The sequence below is a fragment of the Triturus cristatus genome, chromosome 5_2 (assembly GCF_964204655.1).
Source record: "Triturus cristatus chromosome 5_2, aTriCri1.1, whole genome shotgun sequence".
Lineage (NCBI taxonomy): Eukaryota > Metazoa > Chordata > Amphibia > Caudata > Salamandridae > Triturus > Triturus cristatus.
The window spans coordinates 727,656,814-727,684,603 of record NC_140588.1 but is presented as its reverse complement, the minus strand read 5'-3'; the positions used below and the strand labels follow the sequence as shown (position 1 = coordinate 727,684,603).

Genomic DNA, 27,790 nt, shown 5'->3' with positions numbered 1-27,790 from the left:
TGCCACTGACCCAATTGCTGTCCAGCATCCACCAAAGTCGTTCTCTTCCGAAATATAGACATAACTGGACAGATCCCCTTGATGCTCTGCCCACTGGGAATTAAGATCCTACTGAAGATCCCACATATGCCATCTGGTGTGCTTCACCAATAGGATGCAGGTGGACATGAGCCCCAGAGTCATCCTCACGGAGATCCAGGACGGAGGATGAAATATCGGGATCATAGCCCAAATGTCCTGTCTAGAATAGCCATTATGAAGAGGATAATCTACAAAGGAGTCAGGTGTGAATTCAGCAAGCTGATAGTGAAACCAAACAATGTTAGGAGGTTCGCCGTAGTTTGGAGGTGGGTGACGACTGCCTGGGGTGAGCCCGCCTTCAGGAGCGAGTGATAGAGGAAGACTGCAAAACCTGACCTCCAAGGATACGCCACCATTACTTTCGTGCACACTTGAAGGACAATGGGGAGGCTGAAGGGTGACACTGGAAAATGAATATGCTCCTTCCCCACTGTGAACTGCAAATGACCCTTGTGGGCCTGTAGGAGAGGGATGTGGAAATAAAAGTCTTGTAGGTTGAACACTACCATCCAGTCTCCAGGGTCGAGGGCAGACAAGACCTTGGCCAATGTAAGCATGCTGAATTTGTCCTCCTGCAAAAAGGCATTCAGGGGGCTAAAGTCTAGCATGAGACAAATGCCTCTGTCCTTTTTTGGCACCAGAAAAAAGTGGGAGTAACAGCTACTGTCCACGTTTGATGCTGGTACGCTCTCTGGGCCAGATGTACGACCCTTACATTTGGCGAGCCGCAAATTGCATCGTTTTGCAACTCGCAATTTGCGACTAGCAAAACGCAATGTACAACAGTGTCACAGACACTGTTAGCGATTCCTAATGGGGTCGGAAATTGCCTGCCTCATTAATATCAATGAGGCAGGTGCTATTTGCGACCCTATTAGGAATGGCTAGCACTCCCAGGGATGGTGGCCTGCTGAGGTCAGCAAACCACCATGTCTGTGACTGCTTTCTAAATAAAGCAGTTTTTTTTGTTAAATGCAGCCCGCTTTCCTTAAAGGAAAAAGGGATGCATTTAAAAAAGAAAAATGAAACGTTGGTTTAATTTACTATGAGTAGGCAGGGGTCCCTGGGACCACTGCCCACTATTAAAAAATATTTTCGCACACACTCACAAAGGGGAAGGGGTGCCTTGGGGACCCCTTCCTGTTTGCGAGTGGCTTACCACCTACTTGAAGTAGGTGTTGAACTGCGAGTGTTTTACGACCGCAAATGCGGATGCAAAACAATTATACATTGCAGTTAGACTCGCTGTTAGGAAGGGATGCCCTTGGCACGCAACTTCCTAATAGCGAGTTGCAAACCATATTTTGCGAGTCAGTAATAGGTTACTAACTCACAAAATAAAGTTTATACATGGGGCAGAGCAATTAGGAGGTTGCAAACGGGCCAAAGTCCCGTTTGCGGATGCAAAAAACAGTCGTACATCTGACCCCTAATGCTCTTTTTTCCCAGAAGAGCCTGTACTTCCTGATGTAAGACGGACAGATGGTCTTGCGTTGGCTGTCTTGAGGATAGTGGATGATAAAGTGGGGTGGAAATAAACTGGAGAGCAATATCCCAGGGGAAATTAGCACAACTAACTTGTCTAAAGTGATAGCTTGCCACATGGGAGAAAATGCCAGATCCTGTCTCGAACAGGGTGGCTGTGTGCATGGAAGGAAACACTAAAGCAGGTTTGTGACTGCAGCAGTAAGAAGAGCGAGGGCCAGGGCTGCAGACTGCATGCTGCCCCTGTTCTTGTTTTCTGTGCAATACACAACCTCAACCATGAAAAGGCTGTGAAGCCTAGTGGACAGATTGTGCAGACGGTATTGGAAGCCCATATCAGAGCCAAGTAGAAAGCCAAAATGCTGGTTAAAGTGTGTCACCGGCGCAGAACCAAGGAGCATGCTGTGGCGCTACTGTCCTTAAATCGCTCAAGGGACGAGTCTGACTTATTGCCTAAGAGGCGAGAGCCGTCAAAGGGCATATCCACCAGATGTCCCCACAGAAGTCTGCAGACTTAATCCAGGTCTGTCTGTGGATTGCCACACTGGTACCTATTGCCCTGCCAAGGTAGTCAGTTGTACATCTTATTGTGAATTTGGCAGCACAGCAGCCGACATGAATAGCCTGTGCGAGGAAAGGTCTAATGTCTTCAATTTCAGCAGGTAGGAACTGGGCCCTAGAGTCCCAAAGTGAATTGGAATAGAAGCTCAGTAGACAACATGCATTGACTGAGTGCAGGGCATTGCTAACAGAAGAGGACATGTGCTTGGCAATGCCCTCAATGCGCTTAGACTCACGGTCTGGCGGTGTAGTGAGAAATACGTTTGGGTTAACCCTACTGATGGATGACTACACCACTAAGCTTTTCATGTGTCGAATGCGGAATTAGAAAAGGTAAACCCCCTGGAGCAGGGAGATAGAGCCTAGAAATTTGCAGACTGACAAGGAGTCAAGAGCTAGGCTTCGCCCATGCCCACAGTGAGGTATCCATGAGAGCCTCATTAAAATGGAGCAGAGGCTCTAGGTGAGTATGGCCCGGCAGTAGGGCCTCGGTCAAGACATTAGTTTTTACCTCCATGGACGATAACTGGAGATCCAACACCTCTGCCACCCTTTGCAATACCACAGTGAAGGAATGGATTTCTTCAGTGGCAGGGCCAGGAGGAGAGACAAATCCAGTGTCTGACAGTCTGTAGCCAACTGGCATCCTGCAATTTATCATACCAATTGTTGGCAGTGTGTGGAGACTCAAATCACCACTGTCATCATACTGTTCATTATCTGAGTCCATGCTTAAAAGGTTATAACTTGTGCTCAGGCAATGTGTCAGAATTAGTTGAGTTGCCATAGGACTAGTGCCCAGAGGGGTCAGAGACTAATATCGGCCGAGGTGAATTCAGCCCAGAATCCAACAACACTTGTATGTAGTGTGCTGTCTTCCGGCATTGAAGGTCTAGATGTCGATGCTTGAGGGTCTGCTGTAGATGGTGGTGCAGGAATCCAAGTAGGTACAGGAGCTGGTGCGGAACTTGGACTGGGTTCAGAGGGGCCACATGGCGCTCGACGGACTGCCCACCGCGGAGTCCCAGCTGAAGGACCTAGTGGTTTCTTGGGGCCCAAAGGGATGCCACATATATGCAGGGATGCCACAAGCAGAGTGCCACATATATGCAGTACTGGCTTCACTGAACTGTCCTATCTGCTACATGGTCTGAGACCGAGATATATATTTACGCCTTAGTACCTTTTTGAGAGTGGCAGCAAGACCTACCACAGGAATGGCTTTGGAAATGGAACCTTTCTTTTGGCCTCAACTGGCATGGAGTCTTCTGGTATTTGGCGACATTCAACTTTGCCAGAAGGTCCTGTATAGCCATTGGGTTCATCTGGGTGCACTCGTTGCAAGTGCTGGAGTTGTGTGCTGATCCCAAAGCCGAAAGACATACCTGGTAGGGAATCTATCACAGACATCTGTTTGCATCAATCCTACAAGGTATAAACCCTGTAATTTTTGGAGGAGAAATTTTCCCTTGCACACTAGGGTAGGTTTAAACTAATTTCAACGATAAAAGAAACCTATAAATACACAAGGGCTAGCTCTGGATCCACATCTCGTGATGCATAAAGAAAGAAACTGACGCCACATTGGTGGCGCTTATATACAGCTTTGCACGTCACATCTGGAGCAGAATTAAATTGGTGCAGAGCCACATGACACTACCTACTGTAGTGCAGGGGTAGTGCATGAAAATTCTAGATCCAGTCAAGTACCTGGGAAGCATTCAAAAGGTGAGGAATCTACTGTTAGGAATCTGTGGTTAAGAGGATCCACGAGAAATTAAAATACAATAACCATAAAATAAAATGTGCAAAAGCATAGTGCAATTAAATAAACTAATCTGATCACGATTATAAATGTATTAAAAAAATATTTGTCCAGTGGAGTAAATTAATTTTCAAATGATAACACTCACCCTTTGAACAGGATGCAACGGTTTCCTTTTCTTTTCAAGAGTATACAAATGAACTTCTATTTCACCTTTGGCATTTCTACATTCTTCCTGAACCCTATAAAAATATTTGTGAAAATGGATGTCATCAATAAAATATACACATATCATCTAGAAACTATTAATATCTAATCCTTGGAAAAAAACATACATTGTTTTCACAAATAACTTCAGAAGACGTATTCTACTATGATTATACAATATGGATATCTACGAGACATGCATGCTGAAGATTTCAGTCACAACCGGTCATTTCCTCTTGGCTGCCCGGTTCCAAAGGTATACCTATCAGACCTGTGAAGTGAAGAAAACTAAGTTCCAAATGATCCCTCCCTCATATTTTACCTGACAAAGTGCCTATATTAGTACGGATTAGCAGCTCTACCAAAGACTCAGCAGGATATTGCTGAATCCCCTCTGCCCACTCCTTGCTCAACCCATACAGGCATATAGAGCTGTATGATAAAAGATTTATTATATGCCAATGTAGTACAGAAGAACAAGTTACTTACCTTAAGTAATGCTTTACCGGGAACAGACTCTGACTAGCCGCAGATTCCTTACCTTAGAATTTTCACGAGGCATCAGGCTGGATCCGGAAACGTTTCGAGAGCAGTAGCCATGTGCACTGGTGTAGGTAACTGGAATTTTGTTGCAGTTGGCCCCACACCTTTTACCCCCTTTTTGACTACTAGATGCTGGTTTTAAACTCCGACAGTGGACTGAGTCCTGCTAACCAGACATCAGTGCTAGTGCTCTTTCCCCTAAAACAAGTTAAAGTCGAATTATAATCCAATTGCCCAGGTCTTTAGCACCCCTGTATGTAACTAGCAAATGGTACCCCGGGTACCTAGGGCGTGGATACTAAAGAGGTCCACCTAAAGGCTGCAGCAACTCTTATGCCACCCTAAGGGGCCCACACACAAATTACATGCAGACTGCCATTGCAGACTGTGTGAAATTATGCAAACCATTCCGATAAAAATAACAGTACACTGACCCTGTGCCATGCCAAAGTGCACTAGATGCACTATATGTAAGTCACCTCTACAGCTGGCTTTAGAGCCCTAAGGCAGGCTGAATTATAGTATATGTGAGAACATATCTGCATGAGCAGAGTGTGTGATGTCTAGTTCTATTACTAGATACTGCAAGTGATCGTGGAAGCCATTTTAAGACATGGCTTCCCTGGACTGGGCACTGGTCATCACAAGTTTCCCAGCTATATGATGGCTTCAGTGAAAATACTGCTGTTTGGTATCAACAACTTTGTTTTAATAAATTTGCACTGCTGCCAGTACTAGATTTATTATGACCAGCAACCCAGTGGGCACCTTAGAGGTTCCCCCTGAAACCTACTAGCCCTCTAGTGTGCTGGCTGACTGGTATTGTCCACCCTGTCACCACCCACAAACAAGTTTCTGACACCTGAATGTGAGAGCCCACACTCTCTGTGGCCAGAAATAATGTCATCTCCGGAGGAAGGTGTTCACACCTCCTTTAACAGGATGGCTCATGATTTAGCATATCAAGGCCAAGGGCTTTAAAGCCCATGACGTCTTTGATATGTTACCCTGGCTTCAACCAGACTTGGGAGATGCCAATACCTGCCCTGATGCCCATTGGGCACCAGGAATAGTGGAAAATTAGCTATGCAGTAGGCGAGTTGCACCACCAGGCTAGTCACACCCCTAAGGTGCGCTACCTGATGTGCTCCACAAAATAAGGGTTCCGCCATCTTGTGTTTGGTGGAATTAGGAAATCTGGGACAGGGTTATGCCCATTCCCCACAGGAAGTGGTCATATAGGGGCTGTAGTGACTCCATGGGTCAGTAGCACATTGGCTACTACCCTACACTCCCCTTAACTCCCTTAAATTGGGTATTTAGGTAGCCCCCTGACACCAGGAAAACAGATTCGCCTGACTAACGAAGAAGGGCAACAAGCCAAAGAATGCAAGAACTGTGGATTAGCTGTGGACTTGGTGCCAAACCCTGTCTGCCTGCTCCTGTCTCGACAATCGCAAAGACAATTCATCCTGCAGCTGTGTATTCTCCAAAAGCCTCAGAGGGCTGCCAGCACTTCGTCAACCAGCCAGCATCTCTCTTGAAATGGAGAAGACACCTACCTGCAGCCACTAACCGCATAGACCGGGTACACCGTACTGCTGACCCCAGAGGCCACCGAGCAAGAACAACCCAGGAGGAGGTCTCCATGCTCCAGGAGGTCAGCTCCGTCTCCTTGCCAAGTATGGAGACACCAGGACCCTCAAGAGCCACCCTGCACCAATACCCGGGATACCGGAGCACTTGCAGCAGCCAAGGCTTGTTTAGTGTCCAGCCCAGACACCAACACCGCTAAGACCGACCTACCAACATGGGACTTCCGCATCAGAGAGGTCATCATCAAGAGTTGCTCTGTTGTCCTTTTTTAACTGCATCGCCCGCGTCGTCGCTTAAAAAAGTGAAAGCCTCCAATGCAAGCAACCTGCCTGACAAAACACCTCTGCACCTGAGCCCCACAGTCAAAATCCAAGCCTACCAATGGTGCACCCATTGCTTGAGAGACCCTCAAGAACCGAGACCCCCTTTGGATTCTTCCGGACTGGTCCCCCAGACCCCACTTGCAGCCTATTCCTTGTTACAGGTTTTCCCGCTGACTTCAGTGGTAGAGTTCAAGGCTACACTTGCCACCCCTGCACCCGGACACACCAGGGGAGGTAAACCGAAAATGGTTGTGGTTCTAAAGACCTTGAATTCAACTTACCTAAGTCTAGAAGAACAACCTTGTAACTCGATTGCAAATACCATATACATTGTATCTTTCTCCCATAGGAGAACATTACCGCTTTCAAGGTTCATGCCTCAAATCTGACAGCTGTATTTTCTGTGTTTCTGAAAATGTCTCAAGTACTTCCCTAATCTCGTAGATCTTGGTGTCTAAATTAATATAAAAATCTATGTTATTTTTCTAAATTGGTGTCAGATTTTCTTAGTGAATGTGTGTCTCATTTATTGACTGTGTGTGCAACAAGTGCCTAACACTCCACTCTGATAAGCCTAAGGGTGCTCGACCACACTACCACAAATAGAGCACCTAGGGATTGTTTAAGCAAGTCTATGTACACTAATAAGGGACACCTGGACTTTCTGCAAAGTGCATCACATTTTGGCACACTGTATGGAGAACCAGCTTCCTACTGCCGGCAGATGGCATCGTTCGGCTCTGCGTGGCATCATTGGTGTCATCCGCACCAAAAGAGACGTGTGTGGTGCCTATATAGGCGCCACACCAGTGCGCTGATGTCACGTTTCTTTTCCACACCAGGAGCACTAAGTCACGAAGAACACTGAACACAGGTGTGGAAAACTAGGGCCCTGAAAAAGGGAACAGTCATGACCCTAGAAATCTGTTCGCAGAGTAGGGAGGATGGGTGGTTTAGTAAGGAATCTGAGGCTAAATTGAGTATCTACCAGATAAAGGGTTCCCAAAGATAAGTAACATGTTCATCTGATAGAGAATTCTAGCAGCAGATTCCTCACTTTAGAATAGATACCAAAGCAATACCTTCCCAGAGGCGAGTCTGCAAACATGATTTTAACCAGCAAGTCCTGCAGGACAGAATGTGCTAAGTGCCCTTCCCGACGGACAAGACTGTCCAGGAAGTGGTGTTTGTTTAACATATGCAGCCAGGCCCACATTGCTGCCTGGCAGATGTTCAGGATCAGAATTCCATGTGTTAACACCGTGGTCCTCCTTTGCTCTGGTAGAATGAGCACACATACCTTCTGGGGGTTGCTTCTTGGCCAGCGCAAAGCAGATTTTAATGCAGAGTACGATCAATCGGGAGATGGTCTGTTTCTGCAAGGCCTTACCTTTCTAGCCCCCAACATACCCCATGAAGAGTTGATCCTCCAACCAGAGCGGTTTGTGCGGTCAAGGTAGAATGACAACACTCTTTTTTGGGTCCAGTCGGTGGACTCTCCCCCCTTCCTTAGAGGGATGAGGCGGAGCATAAAAAGGTAAGCAAAGTGATGGACTGGTCTACTTGGAACGGGAGACTACCTTCAGCAATAAGGATGCTAGAGTTTGAAGGACCAGTTTGTCAGGGAAAAATGAGATGTAGGGAGGCTGAGAGGATATTCCTGCAAATTACTAACCTTCCGAGAAAATGTAATTGCCTCCAGAAAGGCCGTCTTGATGGTGAGAAGCCTAAGAGAACAAGAATGAAGAGGCTCGAAGGGAGTGCACATTAGGAAAGCAAGAACCAACTTAAGGTTCCATTGAGGAACAACAAAGTTGGAGGAAATGAGTTGTAGACCTATAAGAAACCTATTTACAACAAGAAACGGAAAGAGAGGGCTGATCTGGCAGCCACAGAAAGGCGGAAATGACAGACAGGTAACCCTTTCAGGTGCCTAATGCAGAGCCAGGGTAAGGATAAACTAAAGAACCTGGGAAAGGGGAGCAGAAAAGGGATCAATCCTTTTCTCAGCACACCATGCTGCAAATATATTCCAAAAGCTGCCATATCTCATCTTGGTGGGGTGACGCCGAGCTGCGAGGATACCGTTGCAGATTTTGGGCGAAAGGTAGAAAGCTGTCAACTGTTGTCGCTCAATTTCCAAGTATGAAGGTGAAGCTTTGACAGGTTGAGGTGGAGAACCCTCCGCTGTCGCTGCCACAGATCAAATCCCAAAGTGGCAGCCTGATCGGAGGACCGATGGCCATGCTCAACAGCTCGGGGTACCATACTCCGAGTCAGGCCAGAACCACAATGATGAAATGAGCCCGGTGATGCTGGATTTTCTTGAGAACTCTGGGTAAGAGTGGTATGGGTGGAAAGGCGTACAGGAGGCCTGAGCTCCACTTGTGAAGAAACGCGTCTATTAGTGAGAGGTGCCTTTCAAACTCCAGTGCACAAAACTGCTGAATTGTGTGTTCTCAGCGGAGGTGAACAGATCTAATCAAGGCTCTCCCCACTAACGAAAGGGACCTTGCACAACCTCCGGATGGAGTTGCCATTCGTGGTCCACCTGGTATCCTTGGCTGAGTTTTTCTGCCCTGGCGTTCAGAGAGCCTGCCAGGTTTTGAGCCACAATGGATATGCCCTGACATGTCAGCCACGTCCAGAGGTGCAGGGCCTCTTGACAAAGAGTCCACAACCCCACCACCTTATTTGTTGCAGTACCACATGGCAGTGGAGTTGTCCGTGAACACCTGCACTAGCCTTCCCTTGATAGAGGGTAGAAAGGATTTAAGTGCCAGCCGGGTTGCTTGGAGCTCCAATAGATTGATATGGAGTCTGGATTCCGCCGGAGACCAGAGGCCTCTGATCTCCACCTCTCCTAGATGGCCGCCCCATCCCAAGAGTGGCACATCTGTCACTACTGTTAGATCTGGTTGAAGGAAGAGGGCTCTGCCGCTGACCCAACTGTAGTTCATTAGCCACCACTGCAGATCATTTGCAGTACCCTCCGAGTTCTGCACCATGTCAGAGAGACTCCCCTGATCATAGTGCCCATTCTTAACAAGCTTTTGCAAAGCAATAGGTCTCGCATTTGCGAGAGATTAAGCTATTGGCATTGTAAATGACAAAGCCTTTTATTTATGTTTTAAAAACCAACACGTAAATAAAAGACATTGCCATTTACAATGCCAGTAGCTCAAACTCTCACAACTGCGAGACCTACTGCATTGCAAATGCTTGTTTAAGACTTGTGCCTAGCAAATAAAAGACCATGAAGAAGGGGCTTCTCCCTTTGGTACCTCCTTAAAGACACGCGTGTTCCCAGCCCCTGAGGTACTTCTAGTCTTAAAACTCCTTGAATAGCTCCTGGAGAAGATGCTACTATTAAAAACCACGAAGTAGTAACTTTCCTGAAAATAACTATGAGGAAGACAAAAACAAAACCTTCGATTAAGACTCTTCTCAAAGATGTGAAGTGCGAGTTTGAGGATGGCCTTGCATTTAAACTGAGAAATGTGGTAGGATTCCGCGCAAAGCGTTTCACAAAAGGCCCCCCAAGGGCAGCGCCCTCGATAGATGCCCCTTCCCTTCGGCTGGCGGTCTGCGAAAGGTACACACCACGTGCATAACCGCCAAGAGATGCCCCTTCCTAGCGCTGCAGATTTTAAAATACAGAACACAAAAAAACACAAAGAAAAGAAGAAACATCCAGCAGAATGTGCACTTAACGCTAGGCAAAACAACCATCATTACCACGTAACCCAAATGTTTTCTGTATGTAAAATTGCTTTGTAAAATATTTTCCCCATCTGCTGCAAGGTGCCAAGATAATTTTTGTTACTAGCAAATGGCCCACTGCGGCAGCCAGGTGATTAACTGGCGCTGCCGCCTGCAGGTGCAGTCGTGCACAATTCTGTATTTATGTCGCATTATGTGCGGGGTCCCGGCAGGGGGGGGCGAAGGTGAGCATCGCATTAGGAACCGTTGCCCCCTCGGCCTTGCTCGGCGCACGCTATGGCAGCTGAGGCCATGCTTGTAAATGAAGCGCGTTGTGCAGGCAAGAGAGTAAAGAAGGCGACAATTTAGGGCCCTGAAGAGCAGGCAGTGGGGCCTCTTTGCAGACACATTCCACGTTTCAACGCGCGTGAAGGGACAAGGGAGGTGCAGATGCCAAACAGGCCGTCAACGAGCGTGCGCGCTCTAGCGGGCGCTTCGGCTCCTGCTGGGCTTGGCTCCGCGAAGCAGCCCCCACCACGCGCCGAAGCCGCCGATTTCAGCAGATAAAGATTAAGCACTGCTCTTCGCCATTGTTGTTGTGTTTTTTTGTCGTCGCTGCATCAATTCTCAATGGGGCCATCGCAGATGTGGCCCGCTCGCTGCCTTTTGTGCGTATGGGTGTCCATCTCAGGGCTGCACTCCCACCTTGGCCTACAAATGCGGCGCATCTGGCAGCTTGCAGTGAATTCTAAAAGCTGGGCCAAACTGGGATTCACTGTCGAGTGCCCCCAGGGACGGTGGGCTACCACTTACCTGGAGTGGCGCAGATGATTGGTACAGGCCCCTGCTGCCACCCTCGCTCTTTCCAAGACATGACATTGTACAGAGAGGGCAAAGCAAACCCATGCCTCTCTCCACTAACTAACAGCCAACAGCCCCCATCAAGACCGACTGCAAAAAAATACAATCATCTCTGGGCACACAGGGCCAGATCTACGAATCTCGAGTTCATCTCACGGATAAAGCCGACATAAAAATGCATTTCATACTTCCCAAAACACCTTTTTTGGAAGCCTTTCACAGGGGGAAATTCAGACATCCACTCACCTAAGAATAGTAATAAATACAGGACTCTGTTTAACTAATCAGCCCTTATGAAGAAGAGTCATCTCAAGACAAGATGAAAACAAGCGTGCTCGCTCGAGGACACGCTAATTAGAAACAGATGGCCCCCATAAAGAGAGCAAATTGCTTCACGACAGCCATGGAGCAGAGGAGCCAGTCCGGATGGGCCGGACAAAAAGGAGAAAGGGCAGTGGCCAAGAAGCATCATTTTCAATGGGAATCCAGCGTTTAGCATAAACGCTGACGCGACCCAATGAAAATGATTGGCGGGGCTTCGAGCCCCCTTCCAAAATCTCTCTCACTTTAAGTCTCGCCGAGCGAGCACCGCATGCGCTGCAACGCTAGGCAAGACCTAAAAAGGGGGATCGCCAGGATCTTGGCTGTTACAGGCCAATATCGCTATTAGACTCCTTGGTAAAAGTGGCAGGTTGAATTATCTTAGAACGACTACTGGATTGGGCGGAGGATAACAAGGGTATATCTGATATCCAGTACAGTTTTCGTGAGGGCCCAGGGACCGTCGAACAGAGCTTACATTTAACTATTATCATAGGGAAGTATACTCTGGTTAAGAAGGGTAGGTTGTTTTTAGCTTTTGTGGATCTCACTGCAGCTTTTGACTGTGTTAGGCACAGCAAGCTCTGGAAGATCCTTGAGGGCCTGGGAGTGGAAAAGCAAATTGTCCACTTTCTTAGACGCTTATACAGTGATACTAAGGCCAGAGTGCGGTTCGGTGTTAACGGTGAGTGTTCTGCCCTGTTCCCAATAAGGAGGGGGATAAGGAACCTACTTTCTTTTTAATCTTTACATCAATGACCTGGGCGAAGCACTGGTCAAGGACTGCCAAGACCTCCCCAAATAGGCGAACGTCCATTACCTGCTCTCCTACATGCGGATGACACAGTTCTGATGTTGCGCACTCAAGGGGTTTTAAATAGCTTTTCAGTTGTTATGCGCAACCTTGGTCTTAGGGTGAATACCTCGAACACCTTTATAATGAGGTGTGGTCATGGAAGCCATATCTTGGTATACTTTTTGATCAGAATGATGTATGATCCCAAGCGGTGCTAGCTAAAAAACTGTTTTTTTTGAAGACCACAGCTGCCCTTGCTAATTTCTCAAGAAAGTTGGGTAGGAGGGCTCCGGCAGAGCTCAAACAGATTTATAAGGCAAAATCTGTCTCCACAGCCATGTATGGGGCAGGGGTCTGGGGCTTTGTTGATGTGTACCCCTTACAAATGGTGGAAAACGTTTTCTTAAGGTATATCCCGGCAGTCCCGAGTAGCATATCACATGTTTGCCACTCTGAATTGGGTATACCATACATTGCAGACCTTATAAAAATGGAGCCCATTCTTTTATGGCACAGGATTTGGTCATTGACAAGAACCATGCTTAATCAGGAAATCTTAAAGGACAGTTTAAAATTGGAAGGGGTTCTAACCATCCCATGGCTAAGGTATGTACGGGACTTCATGTGTGACCATGGCCATTTAGATTATTATACTGAGCCTAGTACGAGTTTACTCAGATACAGGAAATGCATTGTAATCTAAACGTCTAGTTTACAAAGACTAAAGAGATAGTGATTTAAATGAATGAATTTTATAATGAACTGTATATTTTAAATTCTTAATCTTACTGTGTATTGTATCGTGTCTTTATCTGCTCTTATGATTGTCTAAAATAGCAATTGAATAACGCTTTTCTTGACTCCCCTGATGATGTACACACTGGAACTTTAGGTTCCGCATATGCCAACGGGAATGTGTCACAAGCAGAATGAAGGCCAAGAGGCCTATCAGCCTCAGAGTCAGTCTCACTGAAACCCAGGATAGAGGCTGAAACATCGGTATCATAGCCTGAATATCCTGGACTTGCCATTTGGGAGGACAGTCCCGAAACTGCACCGTTTCCAGAACAGTCCAATGAAAGGGACTGTCTCAAAAGGGGTGAGTGTTGACTTCGGAATGTTGATAGTGAACCCCAGGGAGTACAGGAGGTCCGCCGTAGTCTGCAGGTGGGAGAGAACTGCCAGGAACATGCCCCTCTTCAACAGCCAGTCAACAATATAGTAGTAGACTGTAGATGAGCTCCAACCACCACCATCACCTTGCTGAACACATGAGGGGCGCTGATGAGGCCATAGGGTAGTATGGCAAAGTGAAAGTGCTCGTGACCTACTGTGAACCACAAGTAACATCTGAAAGCAGGCATAATGGTGATGTGGAAATAAGCGTCCTGCAAGTCCAACGCTACCATCCAGTCGCCCGGGTCCAGGGTAGACTTGTGTGTACGTGAGTATTTTGAACTTCTACTTTTTCAGGAAGAAATTGAGAGGGTACAAGTGCAGAATAGAACGAAAGCCTCCATCCCTCCTGGGCACCAGAAAGTAGCAGGAATAGCAACCACGACCAACTTCTGATGCTAGCACCCTCTCTATGGCTCCCTTAGCTATACTTCCTGGCAGAGCAAAGATACCCTCCGTCAGCCTGTCGTAAGTGGGCAACATGGGTGGAGGGGTAGTCTTGAACGGGAGTAAGTAGCTCCTTCAGACAAGAGAACCCAGTTGTCTGATGGTATTGACCTCCTGTTGTGCAGGTGATGGAGCATCCTGCAGCTCACTGGTTGCCCATGATGGTCAGAGGGCAAACTAAAGAGGCTTGGAGGCTGCAGCTGCTGGGGGTGGGGGGGAAGGAACGCTTCCACATCTGGCTGCTTGACCCACAGGGTCAGTGGGTGCTGTGTCCTCAGTTACACAGGGGCTGCGAAGCTTGTGGGCCATGGTGGCTGGACAGGTAGAGACACAGCTGAAAGCCCCTTCCGTGGCAATGAAAGGAGCTAAAGGCGGACTCGGATTGACTGGGAGCCATGGAAAGGCCCAAGGACATGGCTGTAGCTCTGCTGTCCTTAAGGCACTCTAGTGCTTAGTTCAACTTGTTGCCGAAAAGACAATAACTATCAAAGGGCATGTCCATAAGCAAAGCTTAGACATACTCTTAAAAAAACAGTTATCCTCAGCCAGGCGTTGTGCCGTAAGGCCACCGACGAAGAAACGGCTCTGCCTAGCAATTCGGTCGTGTCCAGCCCACATCTGATTGTGAACTTAGCTGCCACTCTCCCATCAGCAACAGATTGAGGGAGTAAGGCCCGGGCCTTTTCCAGGACCATAGGCAGCACCTGTGCAACTGAATCCCAAAGGGAATGGGAGCAACGGCCCAAAAGGCATTTAAGTGTTCACAAATCCCAAAGGGAATGGGAGCAACGGCCCCAAAGGCATTTAAGTGTTCACAAACCGCAATGCCAGGCTGGTGGAAGAAAACATTTTCTTACCCAAGATGTCCAGCCTTTTGGATTTCCTATCCAGTGAGATGGTAGGGAATGCGCCAGGATTTACTCAGGAAGTGAGGACTTGGACCACCAAGCTCTCCGGAGTATGGCGTTGGGAAAGGAAAGAGGGGTCCCGTAGGGCGAGGCGATGGCAGCATGCAATTGTCTTGTCCACAGGAGCCCCTATGTAGGGCTTGGACCAGGCCCAGATCAGGACATCCGTAAGGGCTTCATTAAATGGAAGAGGCGGTTCTGAAGGGGTGACTCCCAGTTGAGATAGAAGTCTCTATCAGATTGTATGTTCCAAAAGAACAAGTTACTAACCTTCGGTAACGATGTATCTGTAAGAAACATTAGTTAGTTAGATTCCTCACCTTAGAATATCCCCAGGCGTCAGACTGGATCCGGAAGATTTTTCGTCAGCAATACCCCTTGCGCGTCGCTAGGCGTCGTCTGCGGCTCCGCGTCCGTCGTCGGCGTCGTGCGCCGGGATGACGTCGTCGGAGTACTTAGACGCCCTCGCGCGCTGACGTCAGTTCTTGTACATAGCCTTCCGCGCCAGGAACGCAGAGCCATGCAAAGACCGACACTGGTGCCAAAAATAAAATCTAGGGGCCTGAAAGGACAACCTTAACCCTAGATGTCAGTTCGCAGAACGGGGAGGATGGGAGGGTCGGTGAGGAATCTAACTAACTAATGTTTCTTACAGATACATCGTTACCGAAGGTTAGTAACTTGTTCATCTGAAAGAAACACGTTAGTTAGATTCCTCACCTTAGAATAGATACCCAAGCAATACCATCCCCGGTGGTGGGTCTGCGAACCAAGATCACACCAGAAAGTCCTGGAGGACAGAACGGCCAAAGAAGCCATCCCTCCGGACTTGGCTGTCAAGGCAATAATGCCTGGCAAACGTGTGTAGCGAAGCCCACGTCGCCGCCTGACAGATGTCCTGCAAAGGGACTCCCCGTCCCAAGGCAGTAGTAGCCGCTGTGGCCCGAGTAGAATGGGCGCGCAGCCCAACAGGAGGGTCCTTTTTAGCCAAGGAATAGCAGATTTTGATACACAAAACGACCCACCGAGAGATGGTTCGTTTGTGCACAGCTTTCCCCTTCTTAGCGCCCACATACCCAACAAAAAGCTGGTCGTCCACCCGGAACTGTTTTGTGCGGTCCAGATAGAAGGAGAGCGCACGTTTTGGGTCCAGACGGTGGAGCCTCTCTTCCTCTTTGGAAGGATGCGGAGGCGGAAAGAAGGTGGGCAAGGTGACAGACTGCCCAAGGTGAAATGGAGTCACCACTTTAGGAAGAAAGGAGGGACGAGGCCGAAGGACAACCTTGTCCGGATGAACAGATAGAAAAGGAGGCTTTGAAGATAAAGCCTGGAGCTCACTCACCCGTCTAGCTGAGGTGATGGCTACCAGAAAAGCAGTCTTTAGAGTGAGAAGACGAAGAGGGCAATTGTGAAGAGGCTCAAAGGGAGCGCACATCAGGAATGTCAAAACCAGATTCAAGTCCCACTGAGGCATTACAAAAGGGACAGGAGGGAACGTGTGTGTAATGCCTTTGAGAAAGCGTGTAACCACAGGGGACTTGAAAAGAGAAGGCTGATCAGGAAGCCGCAAGAAGGCGGAGATGGCAGCAAGATAACCTTTCAGGGTGCCCAGGGCAGAGCCCTGCCGGGCCAGAGAAAGAAGGAAGAGGAGAACCTCAGAAAGAGGGACGGAAAGGGGATCCACAGCCTTTGCTGTGCACCATGCCACAAATTTGTTCCACCGGCAGGCGTATACCGACTTTGTGGAGGGACGCCTGGCTGCCAGAATGATATCACAGACTTCAGGAGGCAAGTCAAATGGCATCAACTGCCGCCGCTCAATCTCCACGCATGGAGGTGGAGGCTGGACAGGTTCGGGTGGAGGACCGTCCCCTGCTGCTGCGACAGAAGATCCTCCCGAAGGGGCAGACGTATCGGGGGATCGGTCAACAGACTGAGTAGCTCGGGATACCAGTATCTTCGTGCCCAATCCGGAGCCACCAAGATGACTTGGGCCCGGTCGTGCCTGATCTTCTTCAGCACTCTGGGCAGAAGTGGTATAGGCGGAAAGGCGTACAACAGACCGCAACTCCACTCGTGACGAAAAGCGTCGCCGAGCGAGTGCCGCCTTGGAAATTCCAACGCGCAGAACTGCTGACATTGCGCGTTCTCTTCGGTGGCGAATAGATCTAACCAAGGCTCTCCCCACTGCTGAAAGAGGCCTTGCACCACTTCGGAGTTCAGACGCCATTCGTGATCCATCATGCACCGGCGGCTGAGTTCGTCTGCTCTGGCGTTCAGAGAGCCCGCCAGATGTTGAACCACCAGGGTGACGCCCTGGTGTTCCAGCCATGTCCAGAGGCGCAGAGCCTCCTGACAAAGGGTCCACGACCCCACCCCGCCCTGTTTGTTGCAGTACCACATGGCGGTGGTGTTGTCCGTGAACACCTGCACGACACTTCCCCTGACAGAGGGAAGGAAGGCTTTCAGTGCAAGCCGGATCGCTCTCAACTCCAACAGGTTGATGTGGAGACGAGACTCCGCCGGAGACCAGAGGCCTCTGATCTCCGCCTCTCCCATATGGCCACCCCATCCCAAGAGGGACGCATCCGTCACTACGACATGCTCCGGTTGGGGAAGGGAGAGGCTCTTGCCCTTGACCCACTCGCGGTCCGTGAGCCACCACTGCAACTGCTGTGCAGTACCCTCCGAGATCAAGACATGGTCGGACAGGTTGCCGTGATGCTGGGCCCACTGAAATTTCAGGTCCCACTGCAGAGCCCGCATGCGCCGCCTGGCGTGATGCACTAGTAGGATGCAGGAGGCCATCAGCCCCAGAAGCCGCAACACTAACCTGACCGAAACCCGGGATAGAGGCCGAAAGATGGGAATCAGGGCCTGTATATCCCGGACCCGCTGTTCCGGTGGATGGACCCGGAACTGCGCCGAATCGAGAACCGCTCCGATGAAGAGGAGCTTCTGAGAGGGACTCAAGTGCGACTTCGGCACGTTGATGGAAAACCCCAGCAAATGCAGGAGATCCGCCGTAGTCTGGAGGTGGGAGACGACTGCCTGGGGCGAGCCCGCCTTCAACAACCAGTCGTCGAGATAGGGGAAGACTGGGACCCCTGATCTGCGCAGATGAGCTGCGACCACCGCCATCACTTTCGTGAACACCCGAGGGGCACTGGTGAGGCCGAAGGGGAGCACGGTAAACTGAAAGTGCTCTTGGCCCACCGTGAACCGCAGGTAACGCCGGTGGGCCGGCAGGACGGGGATATGGAAATATGCGTCCTGCAAGTCCAACGCTACCATCCAGTCTCCAGGGTCTAGGGCAGCTAAAACCTGAGCCAACGTTAGCATCTTGAACCTTTCCTTTCGGAGGAAGGCATTGACGTTCCGGAGGTCCAAGATAGGGCGCAGGCCCCCCTTGCCCTTCTTGGGAACCAGAAAGTAGTGGGAATAACAACCACGACCTACTTCTGGACTCGGAACGCGCTCGACGGCCCCCTTGGCCAAGAGAGCCGAAACTTCCTCGCGGAGAAGATCCAAATGATCCCCCGAGATACGGTGGTGCTGCGGTGGCATGGCTGGAGGGGTCGTCTCGAAGGGGAGGGAGTAGCCCCTTCGGACGATTTGCAGCACCCACCTGTCCGATGTTATGGACCGCCAGTGGAGCAGGTGATGGCGAACTCTGCCGCCCACTGGCGTGGTATGGGCCTGAAAGCTCGGACTAGGAAGGCTTTGAGGCGGATGCTGCCGGGGTGGATGTGGGCTGACCACGTCGGCCTCCATTTCCGCCACGGCGGAAGCCACGTCCACGACCGCGCGCAGGTTGGTTCTGCGGCTGGTGGCTTTGCGAACGTGAGGAGGCGCCCCTTCCTTGGCCACGAAAGGGGCGAAAAGCGGAGGTGTGCGCCCGCGGAGCCGAGAGGCCCAAGGACTTGGCCGTAGCCCGGGAGTCCTTAAAGCGGTTCAGCGCACTGTCCGCCTTCTCACCAAACAGGCGAGTGCCATCAAAGGGCATGTCCATGAGGGTGTTCTGGACATCCCCGGAAAATGACGTGGACCGCATCCAGGCGTGGCGGCGGAGCGCCACCGTGGTGGAAATCGCCCGACCTAGCGAGTCCGTGGTGTCAAGCCCACATCTTATGGCGTGCCGTGCTGCATCCCTCCCATCGGCCAGAGCCTGGGTAAGACGCGTCCGGACCTCCTCCGGACACAGGGGCAGCACGTCCTCCACCGTATCCCACAGGGAATGGGAATAACGGTCCAAGAGACAGGCGGTATTTAAAGACCGCAGGCCCAAACTAAGGGACGAGAACAGTTTCTTGCCAAACTGCTCGAGTCTCTTGGAATCCCGGTCCGGCGGAGCGGTCGGGAAGGAGGATTGGGAAGTAGAGGCCTGGATAACCAGACTCTCGGGGGTGGGGTGTTGGGACAGGAAGCTGGGGTCGCCCGGAGCAGGGCGGTGGCGCCTGGCAACGTTCCTATCCACAGGGGGAACTGTGGAGGGCTTGGACCAGGTGCCCTGCAGAACGTCAGTGAGGGCCTCGTTAAACGGCAGCAGAGGCTCAGTGGAGCTTGCTGAGGTTTGAAGCACCTCAGTGAGGATGTTGGTCCTCACAGCCACGGCAGGCAACTCGAGCCCAAGGGCCTCAGCCGCCTTGCGCAGCACCACAGAAAATGCTGCACCCTCCTCCGAAGCCACGGTCGGAGGAGAAGTGAATCCAGCGTCTGGCGAGGTGTCCAGCCCGCTGGCCTCCCCCAGTTCATCTGCCCAGTCCTGAGAAAGCTGTGACTGAACAGCCAGAGGGTCCTCGAACCCCTCCCAGTCGCCCCCTTCTTCCGATTCCTGATAAACAGGAGGAATGATCGGAACCGGACTGTAGAGATGGTAGGTCTCTAGCGGCGTCGGATGCGGCGTCGGCGGACGCCGTGCCGGCGTCGGGTCCGGATGAGGGCTAAACTGGGGCGTCGGCGTCACAGGCGTCGGCGGCGCCGGTGACGGCGTCGGTGGTTCAGGCGTCGGCGCCGGTGGAGGAGTGACAAGGTCAACCGGCGTCGACTGGGGCCCAGGCATGGGCCCCGCGGGGACCTGCGGCGTCGAGACCGGAGTCGTCGACGGCGCCGGGGCCGGAGCCGCCGGCACGCGAGGTCGCCCAGTCGAGCCCGCGGGGCCCGAAGGCGCGCCAGCGGGCGTCGACGGCGGGGCCAGGCTCCTCATGGCCGAGAGGAAGGCACTGATCTCCGCCGGCGCCGCGTCAGCCCCAGGGACCGGAAGGTATGGGGGCGGACGCGGCACCTGCGGCTCCGCCGGAGCCGCGGGGGTGGAACCACTTGGACCCTCGGCCGAGTCGCGCGACCGGCGAGGGGAGTCCGAAGAGCGATGTCGCCTCTTGGACTTCTTTGAGTGTTTGGACTTACCCGACGACTTGGAGCCCGACGATCGATGGTGGCGTCGGCTAGGGCTCCGCGAGCGATCCTTGGACCTCCTCCTGGACCGGGATCGCGCACGACGCGGAGCCGAGTGGCAAAGCTCGAGAAGCTTGCGGGACCGCTCCCGCCTAGCCTTCGAAGTCAAGGCCTGACAGTCGTTGCACGACTCCGCGTCGTGGTCGAGGCCTAAGCAGTAGAGGCACCGGCGGTGGTGATCGGTCACCGACATCAGTCGATGACAATCCTCACAAGCCTTGAACCCAGGCATCCTACCGGCACCAGATGTCGACAGACAAGGATCAAAAATGATCAAAAAGATTTAGTCAAAAAAGACTAAAAGGGGTAGCTCTCCCGGATCTGCGCTTACTGGCGCGGAAAAAAGAAGAACTGACGTCAGCGCGCGAGGGCGGCGTCTAAGTACTCCGACGACGTCATCCCGGCGCACGACGCCGACGACGGACGCGGAGCCGCAGACGACGCCTAGCGACGCGCAAGGGGTATTGCTGACGAAAAATCTTCCGGATCCAGTCTGACGCCTGGGGATATTCTAAGGTGAGGAATCTAACTAACGTGTTTCTTTCAGATTGGCAGATATATGGGTATTTCAAACAAATATTATATAGACTGAAGAAAAAGGATTATATTATTCTGTACATATGTCCCTCAAGGACCGCACCAACAGAGTAGGAGGAGGAATCGCCATCGTCCACAGGAACACTCTCAAAGTCTCGACAAACACTGACGACACCCTCAGAACTGCCGAACACCTGTACTTCCAGATCCACACCGACCCCAACACCACCCTCAGAGGTACCCTCGTCTACAGACCCCCCGGTCCCCGACCACAGTTCAGCGACTCCATCGCCAAATGTCAGCACACTCGCCCTCGCCTTCACGGACCACATCCTCCTCGGAGACCTGAACTTCCACCTCGAGAACAACAACACCACCAACTCCACCACCCTGATCGCCAACCTCGCACTCCAACAACTTGTCACAACACCCACCCACTCCGCCGGCCACACGCTTGACCCCATCTTCTCCGCAAGCTCCCATGTCTCCTTCAACCACACCACCGAGCTTCACTGGACCGACCACCGTTGCATCCACTTCTCCTTCTGGAAACCCACCACACACCACTGCACCCAACAGATGCAGCGCCGCTGCTGGAGCAAAGTCACCGAAGACCAGCTATCCACCACCCTCGCCCGGAGCCCACCCGCAGACCCGACCGACCCCAACGCCGCCACTCGCAACCTCAGACAGTGGATCAACGACAACGCCAACACCCTCGCCCCGCTCAAGAAGCCCTCCAACAGCCACACCAGCAAGAATGCCAGCTGATTCACCGAAGACCTCCAGGCCTCCAAGCAAACCTGCCGAAAGCTGGAGAAGAACTGGATCCGTGAACGAACACCGGAAAGCTGCACAGCCCACAAGAACGCCACCCGTAGATACCATCAACTCATCAGATACGCCAAAAGGGCCTCCTTCAAAGACCGCCTAGACAACAACGCACACAACAGCAAAGAGCTCTTCAACATCGTGAAGGAACTCTCCAACCCCAGCTCCAACACCGACATCCCACCTTCGCAAGTCCTATGCGACTCGCTGGTCACCTTCTTCCATCGCAAGATTGCAGACATCCATGTCAGCTTCAACACCGCGACCGCCCCGGCACCCACTGAGACACCTGTCGCCACGACCACCATCCGCGCCAACCGCCTGCTCTCCTGGACCAACATCAACGACGATGACACCATCAAGATCATGAACACCGTCCACTCCGGATCCCTGTCAGACACATGCCCACACCACATCTTCAACAAAGCCAGCACCACCATCGCACCCCATCTCCGGAGAGCCATAAACATCTCCTTCGAGACAGCGACCTTCCCAGAGAGCTGGAAGAATGCAGAGATCAATGCCTTACTCAAGAAACCCAAGGCGGACCTCAAGAACTTCCGGCCCATTTCCCTGCTCCCGTTCTTGGCGAAGGTCATCGAGAACGCCATCAACAAACAACTGACCAGCTTCCTCGAGGAGAACAACATCCTAGACCCTTCACAGTCCGGGTTCCGCAGCAACCACAGCACCGAAACTGCCCTCATCACCGCCACCGATGACATCAGGACCCTGCTAGACAACAGAGAAACAGCGGCTCTCATCCTACTGGACCTGTCTGCCGCCTTCGACACGGTCTGCCACCACACACTACAAACACGCCTCCATGACACCGGAATCCAATTGAAGGCCCTGGACTGGACCACCTCCTTCCTCTCTGGCAGAAAGCAGAGCGTCCGCCTCCCCCCCCTTCCGCTCTGAAGCCACCGATTACATATGCGGTGTACCCCAGGGCTCATCCCTCAGCCAGACGCTGTTCAACATCTACATGGCACCGCTCGCCCAACTGCACGACCTCAACATCATCTCCAACGCCAATGACACCCAGCTGATCCTCTCCCTCACAAAGGACCCCCACACCGCCAAAACCAACCTCCACGAAGGAATGAAGGCTGTCGCCGACTGGATAAGGAACAGCCGACTGAAACTGAACTCGGACAAGACAGTGGTCATCATCCTCGGTTCCACCCCCTCGGCCTGGGATGACTCCTGGTGGCCGACTGCACTAGGAACAGCCCCAACACCGACCACGCCCGCATCCTAGGGGTCATCCTCGACTCCTCCCTCTCCATGACGAAGCAGGTCAACGACGTCTCCTCCTCCTGCTTCCGCATGCTCCGCAGGATCTACAAGTGGATCACCACCAAAACAAGGACGACGGTCACGCAGGCCCTCGTCAGCAGCAGACTGGACTACGGAAACGCCCTCTACGCAGGAGCCTCGGCTAAACTCCTGAAACGGCTCCAACGCATGTCCTGCACTGGCTCCCTGTCAACAAGAGGATAACCTTCAAACTCCTCACCCATGCACACAAGGCACTCCACAACACTGGAACAGCGTACCTCAACAGCCGACTCTGCTTCTACACCCCCACCCGCCAGCTCCGCTCTGCAGACCGCGCCCTCGCCTCTGTTCCCCGCATCCAAAGAGTGACCGCCGGCGGCAGATCATTCTCCCACCTCGCCGCCAAGACATGGAACACCCTCCCCATCCGCCTACGGCAGACCCAAGACCTACTGACCTTCAGAAGACTCCTCAAGACCTGGCTCTTCAAACAGTAGCAGTATTACCCACCCCCTCCCTTAGCGCCTTGAGACACTCACAGGTATGTAGCGCGCTTTACAAATACTATGATTGATTGTCCTTCATGACCTATAATCACTAAAAGTTACTAATCTGTAATGGTCGCCTGCCCCAATTGGCTGCATTGCCGGTCTTGGTGGGCTGGGACCGCATCGGTATATCCAAGCTTGGGGACGTTGTGCAGGGGGTAACACTAAAGTCTTTCTGGTGCCTGCGGGGCGAGTTCATCGTAGTTTCTTAAGTATCTACAGTTCCGGCACGCAATCACTACATATTTGAAGGGCCTAGATGAAATTGCCGAGTTCAACCCGCTGGAAGGCAGGGTCTTTATGGGGGACCTACAGGAGCGCAAGATTTCTCGGATATATCAAGCCTTGGTCATTCATGGGGCCCCAACCCTGCAGACCCTTAGGGACCGGTGGGTGGAGGACGTAGGCCCATTGGATGAAACAGACTGGATGGAGGCGTTGGCGTCGCCCCGGGGGGCGGCAGTTGCGATGCGCCTCCGCCTGATACAATTTAAATTTTTTCATAGGGTATATTATACCAGGCAGCGGCTTTGGCGGGCGGTCTGATCGCCTCCCCGGAGTGTCTCCGCTGTGGACATGCGGAGGGAAATTCCCTACACACGGTGTGGTCTTGTCAGGGCCTCTGCCGCTTTTGGGTGCCTCGCGGAAGTGCTGGGGTGGGACATACCATCAGATCCTAGGTTGGTTCTTCTCCACGTGATGGACGCCGTTGGGGGTAACATTTATAAGAGGCATTTGTTATTAGGTCTGACACTGGCTAAAAGAGATGTGGCCAGGTCATGGAAGGCGCTGGCTGCCCCTTCAGTCAATGTATGGAAGAGGAGTCTGGATTTTAACATGGGTCTAGAGCTCCTGGTGTTTGAGGCTAGGGAGTGCCCCCGCAAACACTATAAAATCTGGAAGCGATGGGCTGACTACCGAGGGATATTTCTGGAACCACCGGCAGTTGGGCGGGACGAACAGCGGGTGTGAGTGGTCCGTGGTGGAAGGCCCCCCGAACGAAGCAATGACGACGGTGGGTTAGCTGGGCGAATGTAGGGAGAACAATATATATCATTGCCAGCCATGGGCAGGTTAGCGGTCGGGGGGTGGGACCCAGTGGCTTGGGGGGAATTTCAGATGTTAGCAGGGCTTTATTTGGTTTGAAATGTCCTGCATTATTTTAGTATAAAAGGAAAAATGTCAAGATGATGCAATGTGACAATTATATGGCAGTACTCTCTGGGTTACAGAGACCTGCATGATACGTGTTCTTGATAAATAAGGAATATGCTACTTATCAGTATGCATCTGTTCTTGGCATGTAGAGCTGCAGATCTATACACTGTGCATAGATCGCCATCTGGTGTTGGGCCCGGATGTTTGCAGTTTGTTTTTCCTCTTGGAAAGTCTTTGGAAGTCACGAGTTCGGTGACTCCTCCTTTGGTTCGTATTGCGCATGGGCTTCGGCTCCATCCTCAGATTGTTTTTCGCCAGCAGGGAAAGATGGAGCGTAGTAGTAACAGTAAAGAAACCCATGTGTGTTGTATCTAAATAAGATAAACTGGAACGGATACAGGTAGCCGGGGAGGCGGGTGGGCGTGTATAGATCTGCAGCTCTACATGCCAAGAACAGATGCATACTGGTAAGTAGCATATTCCGTTCGAGGCATATGAGCTGCAGATTATACACTGTGCATAGATTATATAGCAGTACCCAACCCTAGCGGCGACCACCGGCATCCGTTGCAGTTGTTTGGAACAGTGTTTTTAGTACAGCCTGGCCCACACTAGCTTGTTGCTTGGTTTGCACATCTACACAGTAATGTTTTGTGAAGGTGTGCGGTGTTGACCATGTCGCTGCTTTGCAGATGTCTTTTAGTGGTATGTTTCCTAGAAAAGCCATAGAAGCCCCTATCTTCCTTGTAGAGTGGGCTTTGGGGGGGGAACAGATAGCGTTCGTTTTGCTTTGTGGTAGCAAATCTGTATGCATTTTACAATCCACCTAGCTATCCCTGATTTAGAAATAGGGTTGCCTTTATGTGGTGGAGAGAAGGAGACAAATAGCTGTTTGGTTTTCCTGAAAGTTTGTGTCCTTTGGATGTAGTAAAGTAAAGCCCTTTTAACATCCAGTGTGTGTAAAGCCCTTTCCGCAACGGTTTGAGGTTGTGAGAAAAAGACTGGTAATTCTACCGACTGGTTTAGATGGAATGGAGAAATGACTTTGGGAAGAAATTTTGGGTTGGTACGGAGTACAACCTTGTTCTGATGCATTTGGAGAAAAGGTTCCTGTATAGTGAGCGCTTGTATTTCACTAACCCTGAGGGAAGTGATGGCCACTAGAAAAGCTGTTTTCCATGTGAGAAATTAAAGCTCACATTTATGTAATGGTTCGAAAGGGGGTCCCATTAACCTTGTGAGAACTATATTCAAGTTCCAGACAGGTGAGGGTGGTACTCTGGGTGGAATTACTCTTTTGAGGCCTCCCATAAAGGCCTTGATGACAGGCACTCTGAAAAGTGATAGGTGCTGCCTGTTCTGTAAATAAGCAGCAATTGCAGCGAGGTGTAACCGAATGGAAGTATATGCTAGGTAACATATAATAAGTATGTAAGTAACATATAATGTGCTGTATGGACACATTTAAAGGATTGATTGTGTTGTTGTGGCAGCAAACAACAAATCTTTTCCACTTTGCAGCATAGCATGCTCTAGTAGTAGGGTGTCTAGCTTCCCTGATAATATTCATGCAATCAGGGGGAAGGTTAAGGTATCCGAATTCTAGGACCTCAGGAGCCAGATCGCTAGGTTGAGCTGAGCTGGGTCCGGGTGCCTGATCTCTCCATGGTTCTGGGTTAGGAGGCATGGTGAGAGGTGTAGCTTTTGGTGTGGTACTACTGAGAGTTCCAGCAGTGTGGTGTACCACGGTAGTCTGGCCCATGTTGGAGCTACTAGAATCAGTGTTAGGGAATGCTGTTGTAGCTTTCGCACCACTAATGGAATTAGTGGGAGAGGTGGAAAAGCGTATGCAAATTTGTTTTACCAGTTCATCCATATCGCATTGCCTTTGGACAATGGGTGTGGATATCTGGCGGCGAAGCTTGGGCATTTTTCTTGTTTTCGTGGGTGGCGAATAGGTCTATGTGTGGATGCCCCCACTTCTGAAAGAACGGGTGAAGAACCTGTGGGTGAAGTTCCCACTCGTGGATCTGCTGCGTTTGTCTGCTGAGCAGATCTGCCACGGTGTTTTGGACTCCTGGGACGTGTTGGGCCAGGAGAAAGATTTTTTGCGGAATTGCCCATCTCCATATGCTCTGTGCTAATTGAGAGAGCTGTGGAGAGTGTGTGCCCCCCTGTTTTTTTAATGTAGTACATGGCAGTCATGTTGTCTGCACGAATGAGGACTGCCTTGCCTGAAATCTGCGTCTGGAAGGATTTTAGGGCGAGGAAGATTGCCAGTAACTCCAGATAGTTGATGTGGAGTAACTTCTGTTGTGGCGTCCATGTGCCCTGTGCTGTAAAATGTAACAGATGAGCTCCCCAGCCGAAGAGCGATGCGTCGGTTGTTAGGATTATTTGTGGGACCGGGTCCAGGAACAGTCGACCTCTGGAAATGTTTATGGTGTTCCACCACTGCAGAGAGCGATGGGTGCGACCGTCTACCAACACCAGATCTGTCAGTTGTCCCTGGGCCTGGTTCCACTGGCGCGCTAAGCACTCTTGGAGTGGACGCATCTGGAGTCTTGCATGGGGCACTATGAAGATGCAAGAGGCCATCATCCCTATCAGTTGCATAAACACTCTTGCTGGGAGAGAGTGTTGACATATGAATTTTTGACGCAGAGCCTGTATATTTGCAATCCTGACAGGATTGGGATAGGCTATGGCTTTTGAGGTGTCTATGGTGGCACCGAGGTATTGTTTTGTGTGTGATGGTACCAGGTGGGATTTTTGATGGTTCACCGTGAAACCTAGCTGGTGAAGTAGTTGGACTGTAGCGGCGGTATGTTGCACACATTGTTCGTAGGACATGGCTTTTATTAGCCAGTACGGGAAGACGTGAATGTGCTGTCTTCTGAGGTGTGCAGCCACTACTGCTAGGCACTTGGTGAATATCCTTGGTGCTGTTACCCCGAACGGGAGCACCTTGAACTGGTAGTGTTGCCCGTCCACCACAAATCTGAGGTACTTTCTGTGAGACTGGTGTACTGGGATGTGAAAGTATGCGTCTTTCAAGTCCAGAGTGGTGAGAAAATCGTTCTGGGAGAGGAGTGGAAGAACCTGTTGAAGGGTTACCATATGAAAATGGTCTGAATGTATGTAAGTGTTTAGAGGTCTGAGATCTAGGATAGGTCATAGAGTCTCGTCTCTCTTTGGAATCAGAA

At 51.1% G+C, this 27,790-nt stretch overlaps 1 protein-coding gene across 2 annotated transcripts in view; it reads right to left on the bottom strand.

Moving 5' to 3' along the window:
* The window catches only part of BRWD3 (bromodomain and WD repeat domain containing 3), a 1,513,493-nt gene that overhangs the window by 890,637 nt on the left and 595,066 nt on the right, over positions 1–27,790 (bottom strand). For both annotated transcript variants that reach the window (XM_085607835.1, XM_085607833.1), the window contains one exon: positions 4,041–4,134. In XM_085607835.1, the coding sequence (XP_085463961.1) occupies positions 4,041–4,134 (94 nt within the window). The remainder of the gene's footprint in view (positions 1–4,040; positions 4,135–27,790) is intronic.